We start from the raw sequence: 13439 nt of genomic DNA, 5'->3' as shown, positions 1-13439 counted from the left end.
TATATATATATATATATATACATATACATATATAAATACACAATGGTATTATTTATGCTCATGATCATTTACCAGCCTATCAGCATATTCAAATCTGTCATAGCAGAGTTGCACTTCAAGCTATATATTTTCTTTTTCCTTTGTACCCTCTCCCGAAAAACTCATCTGTTATTGCATTTGTCCATTCTCATAAATCTTCTATCACAATATTAGGAAAAAAATCAATCTATAAAAATGTCTTATTTGTAAACATAAAAAATAGGTTTTATTTATGATTATAGAATTGAAAGTTGCAAATAAGAATTTAATAATTTACTCTCGAAAACAAGATGGCTTCAGTGAGCTTTTCTTTCATTGTAGCCCTTTGGTATGTCCTGATTAGCCTTAGCGCTGAAAACAAACGTTCAACACTCACTTGTGTTGGCGGAAGTGCTGCTGCCAACATTGCAGATTTTTTCACTATCGCAGGGTACTGCTTTATTGCTTCATGAACATTTAACTTAGACTTTCTATCTAGTTGTTCTACTTGCTGTAATGCAGCATGAAAGTCTAGCTTTAAACTTGCTAAGGCTTTATTCACTGAAGATAGCGTTTTAGCTGTTTCCTGTAGCTTACGCCGCTTTGACCTTGCTTTATGATCTTCTTGATCCAAAAGCTTTTCAAAATCCTCTTCATCGCAGGTTCCCTCTGAGTCTGTGGTTGAAATAGTGTCTGGAAAACCATTTACAAAAAAATTTTTTTTTTTGGACTTAAGGAGTTGGAGGCGGATAAAAAATTTTGACTCCGACTCCAACTCCTAGTACTTTTAGAAATCCGACTCCGACTCCAGCTAAAACCTCCGACTCACTCCGACTCCGCAACCCTGCTTTCTAGCACGATAAAGAGAGCCCACCTTCTTCGCAGCAGCCTTGGCAATGCTCTTGATGTATCTGTTCCAACACATGTACCCTGTGAACGTTAATCATAGGAGTTTGAACGAAGTACTTTATGTATATAAGTGAGAATGTTTGTATGTGTTGAAAATACTTCTCAACCTATATACTTAACGAATTTTTGGTCTACACACTTGAAATTTGGTATATAGCATATTCAGACATGTGGAAAACTTTTTAATCGGTTTTCATTTGGGAAAACCGACTGCTAAGGGGGTCAAAATAAAAAAAATTGGTACATGGAAGTTGTTGAATCTTTATCTATTTGCTAACTGTTCCACGAATGCGCACGCATAAATAGTTCACATGACAGATTATGTTAAAAATAAGTAGGTTTGAAAACACTTTTTAAAGATTGTGTCAAGCCAGCCTAATGGTTATCGTACTTGATTCACTGTCTTCAGGTTTTGGTTTTGATTTCAGCCAGAGTGTTTTTTTATTTATTTATTTATTTTTTTTACTTGCAAGAAGTGAACTGTTTAGAAAAAACATAATACTTGCATGCATATACATATCTCAGGTTCTTTTCGATTTTTTTAAAATCATTATTTTTTTTAAAGGAATTACGTTTAATACCGGGCAATGTCAGGTGGCCTGCTAGTATATATATATAAATAAATAAATAACAAAAGTCTATTTTCCAAATTTTAAAATGTTGATCATCTTACCGTTTATTTATTTTAAGTACTTTGACATTCAGAATTCTTGACACAGAATTATTCATGTATATATTATGTTAATTTTTTTATTTATTCTGCCCTTAACCCATCAGAAGAAAAAAGAAGTCATCAACTTTAAAAGAAAATAAAGGAATATGAGCATGATTACAAAATCCGAAATTGGAAGAGAAATTGCAATTATTCTTCAATTTGTTACGCCAATGTTTGAATTTTTCATATATATGAAAGATTTAATAAAAATATTATTGAATGTTCAGAAGACAATATCATCAGGCAAGACAAGTGCAGTATTAAGTTTTATTTAATAAATAATAATCTTTGCAGCTTATTTCTAAACTAATAAAGTTGCACCATTTACTAGCTTAAACTGTCAAATTAAAATGTTGACAGGGTGTAGAGAAGAAGATAGGAGATGCACAAAGACCAAAGCTATACATAGAAGGAAAACAGTCAGCAGAAAGAGAGTCAGCTACTACAGGGTGACCTATAAAAAACGGGCCTCAGCTCTAATTAGGCCCCTTTTCTTACTGTTTTGTCCGAATGAAATGAAACTTTGGTCATAGCTAGTTTATTATATTCAAAACATCACATAAAAAAACTGGGGTCTTTGGCCTTTTTTTCTACAGCATATGTTCTAGATGGCCTCTTGTTTTTTTTTTGGGTCACCCTGTAGTTGTATACTTTTTGATTTACTTATATATATATATATATATATATATATATATATAAGTAAATCAAAAATATATATATAGATTAGATTTTCATTTAAAACATGTACCATCAAAGAGATTTGTTATGAAAATTTTTCACCTTCTGACTTCTGAATAATACATACAGGTCTGCTATCTGCGAGCACCTTATAAATAACCATGCTTGTGCCACAAACTTTAGTGCCGACATGTTCACGATCTTAAGCAGGTCACACTCACCTTTCCATTTAAAAATCCTAGAAACCATTTTTATTAAGTCCTTGCAAACAAAAAGAAAATCTTTTAGGACTTAATGTGATTTCTATATGATTTTTTTTCCACATTTATTTATCCAATTGTATTTTTTTAATATTTTTTTTCCTCCCCTGCCATATTCATGATAATTTTTTTTTTTTTTTTTTTAAATTGCAATTTTTCCTTGATTTAGATCTGTTGAGCGAGAAACGAAACCCGGTTAGCTAGCGCTTTTTAATTTTTTAAAATTCATCATGTCTTTATTCAGCCATTATTAAATTGTGTACTTCTCCCCCCTCACATACACACTTTTCAGATTAAATATGTTTTTAACTCATTTCAAAGTGGCTTTTAAAATATTTTATTAACTGTTTGCTCATATTATAAGCTCTATTTCCTATTTGGTTTTATTGATCTTTTATATCTGGCTGAGTTAATTTTATAAATATTAATTCTTTAATATTTATAATTTACTTTAGTTTACCATCTTGGATCATTTTGGTAAATTCAATTGTAATTTTCATTTTATATAATAGTAATTTATAAAATATATATGGCGATTAAGCTACACAGAATATTCAGCGTTTCATCCACTCTAGGATTCGTCAGGCTTATGCGCGAATTCTGTGGTTGTTTATCGTTTTTATATGGTCCTCTTCTGTTGAGGATTTTAGTTAGCCAATCAGCTTTCTAGTATCCACCGCGCCCCTTCCTATCAGCCAATGGGCATGCATTTTATCGAACAAAGGATCTGTTTTAGAACTAGGTTAGTGGTTTAAGGTAGATTTATATAGACTAAAGAGCAGAGTTTATTTTAATGTACTAGTAAATGTATTAATACTATTAAAAGAAAACAGTGCTTGCTGTGCTGTAGATATATAATAAGCTAGGCACAGATATCCTAGAGTTATTTTAGTAATAATTTTTTTACTTAATTTTTGAAATTTTTTTTTAAAATATCTGTCTTATTACAAAAAATGCTAGTTTTACTTTTGTGTCTTTAACCCCCCCCCCATTTTTGCTGATGAGGAGACTTTGTTTAAAGAAAATCTTTTATCAAATTATTGTTCAAGACATGTTGTCTATTTCAATAAAAACATCGTTTCCGAAATGATTGTACAATCTATTGATTTTGTTTGTTTTCCTTTTGAAACTGATTTTTAATTCAAAATTATGAATCGTTTTAATATATATATATATATATATATATATATATATATATATATATATATATATATATATATATATATAGTGCCATCAGCTATAATCAAAACCAAAACAAAAACTTATGAAGAATTCTTGGTAAAATTATTTATTATAAGAAATGGGAATCCATAATTAAACAATAATAACTCAGATGTAATCGTGACACACAAAATAAATAATACACACGCTATCGTATTTATATATAGTACTGTTAAAAGTCATAAAAACCACGCTCCTTTCCTACTACTAACCCTAAGTACGGGTGGTAATATGAAAAAATAGCAATTACATGTGATATTATGATTTTGCTGAACGGCCTTAGAACTAGTGGTAAAAATTACTTAATTGCTTAAAAATTTATAATGTACCAAAATGGGATCAGTTTACATTATATTTATATGCACAACTGAACCCCCATTCCAAATTCCAAGTTAACGGTTCAGTATGCTTACACATAATCGCCTGAAAAGTAGAATCTCATATGTTTTGGGTATTTTAAATGTAAATGAAAGTTTTTTTTAAATTAACAAACTTCTCAATGTTTACTCTTCCAAAGTTTTGATAAACTTGTGAGATTTTCATCTATATTTTCAAAAACAAAAAAGTATTTGTGTACCATCAGCTATAATCAAAATCAAAAGCAAAACTGTAGCACAAACCTGACACGCATATGAACTGATTAAAAATTAACAGCTAAAAATAAACTAAGATGAATGTACAAAATGTATAACAGTTTTTTCAATTTTAACCATTTTTGACCCCATAAAAACTATTTTGATTAGCTAAAGGCCCATAAAAAAATGGTCCATAAAAAAATCCAATCATTTGAGGCTCCAAGCGCCACTCTGCAACTTTTAATTTCAGAAGAGATAGAATTTGAAAATATGGAGACAAACAGACACAGACAGACGTATAATCTTTTTTAATAACCTTTTTGTTTAATATTTATCAATCTACAAGAAAAATATGTATTTTTTGGATTAATCAGGCCAATGTTCTCATCATAAGTGTTATTTTCATAACATTTTGATGGATGTAACCTCAACCTTCGTCAGGTGTATAACTCGCCATGTTTGGTAAAGTGAAAGGGGGTTTAACTCTACACTTCCGACCTTTCGTATTTAGATTCTAATTAAAAATATTTTTTTTTCCTTTTTTGTAAATTTATTTTCATCTAGAACCTAAATCTGGAATCTCAGAAGTGTAGAGTCAATTTCCCTTTTCCTTTACCAAACATGGCACCTTATACACCTGATGAAGGTCGAAGATTACATCACCCAAAAACGTTATGCAGATAAAACCAAAGATGAGAACATTAGTCCGATTAATCCAAATATTACAAACAATAATCCCTCATCTCAAAAATTAAGAAATGTAAAAAATACATATTTTCATTTATTTATTTTTCAAAACATTTCAGGCATGGGTTGAGCTGTTCTATGCATTTTTCAAATATCTTTTCTTTTTTTTTTTTAATTTCTGAAAATCAAACGTTCGTCACTAAGCTTGCAATCATGATTCCCAGCAGCATCTTTAGTATAGAATAGCATGGCACTGTTCCAATGTCTTTTTACTCCATCTTTGGTTTTTGTAATCAAATATGATGAGCAAGCTGATTCAGGGGACATTGTAATCTATTGCAAATTGATTTCTTATTTCTTTTCTTTTATTTACAATCATATTTAAAAGATAAATAATTTTGTATCAAAATTATCAGTATATTAATTTTTACTTATCCCTATGAGAAATATTTTGTTTTAGATTTACAACAAAATCATGAAGGAATGTTTATTATTTTAAATTAGTGTTTCAAGTATTTTAAGTACCGACTTTTGCAAAGTCAGCTATTATATATATGTATATATATATATATATATATATATATATATATACATTTTTTTGAATTGTCAAGATTCATTTTCTCCAGTAATATCGGTTTACCAAGTTTCTGGAAGTAATAAATGATAATTTTAGTTTAATTTAACGTTTCCGGAAATAATAAATCTTAATTTTGGTAAATTTATTCTTTCGCTTTCTGGAAGCAATCATTCGGCCATATAATGATGTCTCCCCTAGATTTGGATAGCAAGTACGTGAAAAAAAAAATAGCGTCTCTAATTTCGGCAATAAAGTGTAGAAGCACCCCAGATTTTTATGGGTCTCTATTTTTGCCATAAATTGTTATGTTAAAGTTTTTTTTTTTTTTCAAGAAAACTTGCACTTTTTTTTTTTAAAGAAAGTTGGTAGTAAGCGTTTCTTTTGGAAAACAGAATTTGGTACTCCTTGGGCATTGAATTCCATGACGACCAACAATAAAAAAACATGCAAGTGCACGTAACACTTTTTATTTACTGACGTTGTCATAGTAACTAAACGATTATTTGTCACATTACTTATTTTGAAAAAAGTTTTACTTTTTATGAATAATAAAAGAAAAATTACTAAACATTTATTAATAATGCCTCACTTTTACAGACATTTGTTTTTAAATTTCTTTTTAAATAACGACTTTTATCGACGTTTTTTTTAATAGCATTTGCGGATAGGTATGCTGACATTTGTTTTTTTAATTTCTTTTTAAATGACTTTTTATTGACTTTTATTTTAATAGCATTTGCGGATGGGTAAAAAACGAAAAAAATAACTGAGCCATTTACTGACAATTTCTCGGTATCTTGACTTTGATAAAATTTATTTGTTAAAAATATTTGTAAAAGTGAGAATTATCAGTAAATGGTTTAGTTATTTTTTTTTCGTTTTTTACCCATCCACAAATGCTATTAAAAAAAGAAAGTCGATAAAAAGTCATTTAAAAAGAAATTAAAACAAATGTCAGCATACCCATCCGCAAATGCTATTAAAAAAAAAGTCGATAAAAGTCGCCATTTAAGAAATTTAAAAACAAATGTCTGTAAAAGTGAGGCATTATTAATAAATGTTTAGTAATTTTTCTTTTAATATTCATAAAGAATAAAAATGGAATAGAAATTTAAATTTCGCTCCGTTTTACTCTTTTTTTTTTTAGATTGTGCTTCTCCCAAACAAATATAATCAAGAAAATAACATTCAACAATTGTACTTTATATATATAAAACACGAAATATAAAAAAAAAATATATATTAACGAAAGAAATAATTCCATTTTTAAACGAAAAAAGTCAATTTGGTATATAAAAGTTCCACTTAGTGATGTCACGTGATGACACGCGGTGTGAAATAATTGTCCCCAAATAAAAAAAAATGGCCCATCCGTACAAAGAAAACCAAATATTTATTACAGAAAAATTACGTACAATGTTATAATTACAAAGAGATATATAGAAACACGCATGCGTACCGTAAACATATTATACCAAAATGTGGAAGCCATCCGTCCAGTGGTTATTTAGACTATTAATTATGAACGAACCAAGAGTTACATTTTTATATATATATATATATATAGATATATATAGCCTGACGAATCCTAGCGTGGATGAAACGCAGAATATTCTGTGTAGCTTAATTGCCATATATATTTTATAACTTACTACCTAGCTCTAACTATGTAATAAGCACTGCTGAAGTAAATACTTAAAGTTTACGTATGAATTATACTTTCGTATATTAATTTAGGTGATTATATAAAGTAGTCATATATATATATATATATATCTTTTTCTTGCTCTTTTTTAATTGAGCACTATCAACAACCTCATTGAAATTCAATGGTTTTTACTTTTGATTTTTTTTTTACCCTGGAATATATATATAAAAAAAAATGAAAAACTTTTCCAAAAAACTTGATTCCAGAGCATGGTTCTGTTTTTACAATATTTTCCATTTTTTGTCCCCTTCTTTTTGAAAAAGAGATGATATTTTTGAAATATTAAAGACTTCCACCATCCCGGTTATCTCAAACAGTAATTTACTGATTTGTATTTTTGATTGTTTTGGGAAAATAAATGGATATACGAAGATAAAAAAAAAAAAAAAACTCTACAAAACCTTCTTTCGTTTGTTCATTTTTGTTCATACATCACATTGTTTCAACACCTGGTTGCCTACATTGCTATATATATATATATATATATACATACACATATATATATATATATATATATATATATATATATATGTATGTATATATATATATGTATATATATGTATGTATATGTTGCCTACATTATATATATATATATATATATATATATGTATATATATATGTATATGTTGCCTACATTATATATATATATATGTATATATATATGTATATGTTGCCTGCATTATATATATATGTATATATATATATGTATATGTTGCCTGCATTATATATATATATATATATGTATATATATATATGTATATGTTGCCTGCATTATATATATATATATATATATATATATATATATATATATGTATATATATATATGTATATGTTGCCTACTTGGCCTTTTGGTCAAGATCAAAGTGTAATATCCCAGGCCAGCAGCTGGTGGATAGGCACCATCCTTCGCTGACCAACATTTTCTTTAAATGTGAGGGTAGAATCCCCATGTATGTACACCCATCGCTATACAGGGCACTTAAGCTAACCTTCCCCCTGGACGTGGGGGGCGTGGCCAAGGATGGATCACCTTCATCGGATTTACTTACCGGCAGCCTTGGCCAGGCCTGCCATGTCCTCACTGCCAAGGATTTCAGACCCGTCTGTGACAGTGCTTGAGGTAAGTGATCATGTCTTTGAACTTGGCTACATTGAATGTGAGGGGCATCAGGTGTCGAAGCAAGGCCTCGCGCGTTGTGAGAGACTTGGTGTCCCTCAAGGTAGATATTGCCGCTATCCAGGAGACCCACTTTGTTTGTGACGGGGATTGTCAGGTGCTGGTAAATGATTACGATGTCTACTCAGCATATGGCAATACCTATAGTCGTGGAATCTCCTTGCTAGTGAGTCGCACCCTGTCAGCGTCGGTGAATGTTGTTCACGCAGGCGAGGACGGGCGGGCGCTTGTTGTTGATGTTGCTGTTAATTGTAGTGTTTTTCGGATTGTTGCTGTTTATGCTCCCAATGCTGCTGTAGAGAGGGCAACCTTTTTTCGACGGTTGGAGGGCTTCTTAGTGGATCCGGAACGGTTAGTTTTAATGGGGGATTGGAATGCAATCCTTGATCCCAAAATAGATAAGGTCGGGGGGACTAGCGGGTCGGCGTGGTGTGACAGCAGTCTGTCTGACCTGATGGCCTCGTGCGATCTCGTCGACAGATTTCGTCTGGATCATCCGGGGCGGGAGATGTGGACGTGGCATCCTGTAGTGCCTTCCCATCCAAGCACTTACTTGGATCGGATGTTAGTTAGAAGAGGCGATGTAGACTTCCTATCTTGCCCCACGTTCCACTTGCTAGGACACTCGGACCATAAACTTGTTATGGCCCGTTTGAACTTAAGTGCTAGGCCTAAACTGGCCGGATACTGGAAGTTCAACAGCACCTTGTTGGAGCTGGAGGACTACCGGTTGAAGGTCACTGAGCTAATTCAGCGGGCTTTAGTGGGGGCGGTTACAGGGAGTAAGTGGTGGGTTAGTCTCAAGGCCAAAATTAGGTGCTTCTCTGTCCAGTATAGTCAATGCCTCGCGATAGATAAGGCTAAGGCAAAGAAGCGTTTAGAGGATAAGCTGACCCGGGCGGTGGAAGGGGGGGACCCCCTAGAGTTAGCACTAGCTAAACAAGATCTCAACCGCTTGGCTAGCGAGCGGTATGAAGGTCAAGTAGTTAGGGCTAGGTTAAAGAAAGTTTCTAACGAGGCTGTGAATGTTGACGCTGTTGAGCGTAAGGCTGCTTTAAGGCGCGGTTCGGATGGGTACATTCGTAAAGTACATAACCTGGAAGGACACCCCTTAGTATCGACTCGGGAGATCTGCGAGGGGTTTCGGGAGCATCTATCGGTGCGCTTCACCCAACTACCTGGACTCAGGGTTGATGAGTTTGGCAGCTATTTGGCTGACTCGCCCCGCCTCACGGCGGCTCGGGCGGCTAGCTGTGATGGTCTTATTACTGAACATGAGGTCATTACTGCGTTGAAGCAGGTCGGCTATAACAAATCCCCGGGGCTTGATGGTTTACCCTACGAGTTTTACTTGAGGCTGTCGCCCATGTTGGTCCCTATTCTGAAGGATATGTTCAACCATTGGTTTGCCCAGGGTTCCACCCCTGGACAGGTGACCAAGGGTGTGATCACATTGCTGAGGAAAGGTCAACGGCATGGTGGGAGGGAAAACTTTGATGATTTTAGGCCCTTGACTCTGCTAAACACAGAGTTAAAGATTTTGGCAAAGATTCTTGCGAATCACTTGCAGGTTGTCATCACTGACTTGATCGAACCGGACCAGACTTATGCTGTGAAGGGGAGATCGATTCAAGACAATTTGCACTTGATACGCTCGATCATAGAGGGGACAGAAGACGACGCCGAAGCCGCGCTGATCAGTTTGGATCAGTCCAAGGCATTCGATAGGGTCGACCATCGGTTCCTAGGATCTGTGCTAGAGGCCGCCGGATTTAATCTGGACTTCCACAAGTGGATCTTTGTTCTGTATGACAGGCCGACGGTAGCGGTGCAGATCAACGGTAAGCTGTCAGAGTCATTCGCTGTCTCTCGGTCGGTGCGACAGGGTTGTCCGCTGTCGCCTCTGTTGTATGTCCTGGCGTTGGAACCCCTCCTTCGCAAGTTAAGGGACGAGGCGGCTACACCAGTCCTGCGCGGAATAGCTCTCCCTGGAGGCACACGAGCCAGGGTTTCCGCGTTCGCCGATGACGTCACCGTGTTCGTGTCTTGCCTCACGGACGTTCAAGCGGTGGTCGAGGCGCTCGCTCGATACGAAGAAGTAACAGGGGCCATCTTCAACCGTAGCAAGTCTGTTGGCCTGCGGTTGGGGGCCTGGACCGGGGTAAACTCGCTTCCAGGTATTTTCAGCTGGACCGATGGACCGGTCCGCATTCTCGGTGTCTGGTTTGGACCGGGACTTCAGCTGGAAAAGAATTGGTCGGAAGTACAGTCTAAGGTCAAATCGTCAGTAAAGACTTGGATTGGAAGGAAATTGTCCTTGAAGGGTCGGGCGGAGGCGTGTGCTACATACGTCTTTCCGCTCATCCTTTACCGTTTGTCTGTACTTCCTCTCCCTGCAGAACGACTAACCCGCTTACAAGGGCGCCTCGATTCACTTTTGTGGAACGAGGGTAAGCATTATGTCTGCAGAGAGGTCTGTGTTCAAAGTCCGAGCGAGGGAGGCCTGGGTCAGCCCAGTCTCTTGTGTCATAGAAACGCCGAGAGATTGGCTTTCCTGGGTCGTTCACTTGAAGGAGACGCTCCTTGGGTCCCTGTGGTTGAGAACTCGTTTCCCAATCTCAAACCCAACCCTTCGGTAGAAGGTCGTCGTAGACCGAAGGGGAAGTCCAAGTTCTTCTCCGAATGCCGAACCGCTCTTAGAGCTTTGCCGGGGACCAATGTCCTCGATCAGCCAAGGAAGAAACTGTATCGGGATTTAGTGGAGGGGACCGCGAAGGATCCACTTTGTAGGCGGATGGGATGGTCGATGGAGGTTGTCCGTTCTCAATGGTGTTGGGCGCCGGGACGGGAGATTCTGAATAACTCGGAATTCTCCTTGACTTGGCGACTGGTCCGAAATGCGCTGCCCCTCTTCGACGTACTTTTCTGGTATAAAGAACATACCAGGCGCTTCTGTCCGTGCTGTGACGAACGCGAGCCCAAAACAATCGAGCACGCGTTTTTTAGTTGCAGCCGGATACAGCCGCTATTAAAGTACGTCGAGGGGGTAACAGCTCGCATCGATGCCGAGTGTCTGCTCGATCTCGACGTAGGAACTTTTGTGTACAACATGGAGCCGCCGTTCCCCAGGGAGGAAAGTTTGGTTTTCCTGGCGATCCTAGCAGTAGCGCGCATGACCATTTGGATCACGCGCCTCAAGTTGGTCCACGAAGGGACATCTGTTCCTGATCGGGATCTGATCGTTTACTTTAAACATTTGCTTAAAGTAAAGATCAGATGCGATTGGAAGGGGTTGCCTAGAGTGGAATTTGACAAGAGGTGGGTGCACAGCACTAGTTTGTGCATCCGTCGAGGAGCCAAGTTTCAATACGTGTTCCCTCCTTAGGCATGGCATGGGCGGTGCTGGGTCCTACGGAACCCATCCCGCCTAGGTTAGCATTATAAGTTCAGTAAAGTAACTCTTGACTGGTGGTACAAATGAGATCCTGTTCCTGATTTTATTTTTTTGGTATTAGAGAACCTCTGAGTCTGCCCAACCCCCCTGCTCCTCATCTTTATTTTCTGATGCCCCCGGTCATCCCCCTACTCAGAGGTCACCTTCCTACCCCCTCCATCCGTTGCTTTATTTTCTCCCACCTCCATTAAGGCGACTTCCCCAAACCCCATTAGGGATGCTCTGCTTGTTTTCGGTTCCCCGGAAAACAGTGGCGGATCTAGCCACATAGAATAGTACAGGGGGGTCTTACTAACAACACATTAGTAGTTTTTTTTTGTTTTTTTTTTGAAATGAACATTTTCATTAGTTTTTTCCCACTCCACAAACATTTTATGCCAATTAATTCAAGAACTCTTTCTAATGAAATCGAACTTTATTTTCTCACACATACACACACAGAAAAAAAAAAAAAAAAAAAAAAAAATGCACACACAACATACAGAAATGAATATACAAATTGTACATAGTTAAATTTTACATTGAACGCTGGGGTTATTAGTTAGATTAGGATCCACAGAGTGATTGAGGTATTTTGGTAAATGTTGCCAGTCAAGAGTAAGACTTCAAAGTCTCATCTGTTACATAGTCAAAAAGACCCTGTACCCTCCCCCTCCCAATTTCTTGTAGGGCCTTGTGACTAATTTTGTTGAATTGAATTTTTTGTACGTTTTTTATGTTCAATTTTTTCTTTCTCAATAAAATATATAAACAAGATCAAAGTGTAGTATCTGTTCTTTAGATGCTGCACTTCCATTTCTTGTTCTCTTTCGGTGGAGGAGAAATCCTTCACGACTGAGACAATTTTTATTTTTGTACCTTTTCTCCACGTTAAAAAACGACCCTGGTGTCTAACTCTGTCCCGTGGGGAGGCATAGTAAATAGGTACATTATATATATATATATATATATATGTATATATATATATGTATATGTTGCCTACATTATATATATATATATATATATATATATATATATATATATATATATATAAAGAATGCCATGGCACTGTCCCAATTGTCTTTTAGCTTTTGTTTTTCTAACTATGATGAGCAAGCATAACATTAATGACACTAATTCAAGGGACGTAACTCTAGTATGACAGGCAAACAGATAAGTGTAGCGTCTTATAGATATCCTTGCACATATTTAAAACTAATGAGGCGGATGGACATGAAAATATTGAAAAATATAAAGTAGAAAGCAATTGAATTGCAAGACAAATAATAATTTTAAAAATGTTTGTGAATCGTTGCGTTGCAAAAAATAAACTTACATAATTTTCTCCAAAATGATGCTGACCGCTTTGATATGCTGTTATAATCATTTCTGCAGATTTTGTCTTGCTGACAGCTACCAAACGTGGAGGAATTTGTGGAAGAGTCTGATAAAGAGTAGGAAAAAACAAGTAAACAATGATT

General features: G+C 35.6%; 1 protein-coding gene across 2 annotated transcripts in view; it reads right to left on the bottom strand.

Moving 5' to 3' along the window:
* The window catches only part of LOC145245841 (pyridoxal phosphate homeostasis protein-like), a 62871-nt gene that overhangs the window by 35691 nt on the left and 13741 nt on the right, over positions 1-13439 (bottom strand). For both annotated transcript variants that reach the window (XM_080107495.1, XM_080107496.1), the window contains exon 2: positions 13295-13402. In XM_080107495.1, coding sequence (XP_079963621.1) covers positions 13295-13402 — 108 coding nt within the window. The remainder of the gene's footprint in view (positions 1-13294; positions 13403-13439) is intronic.

This window comes from Euprymna scolopes, chromosome 23, assembly GCF_053919585.1.
Source record: "Euprymna scolopes isolate OS-2025 chromosome 23, ASM5391958v1, whole genome shotgun sequence".
In the NCBI taxonomy this organism is placed as follows: Eukaryota; Metazoa; Mollusca; class Cephalopoda; order Sepiida; family Sepiolidae; genus Euprymna; species Euprymna scolopes.
The sequence above is the reverse complement of the archived record's forward strand: the minus strand, read 5'-3'. Positions and strand labels throughout refer to the sequence as shown.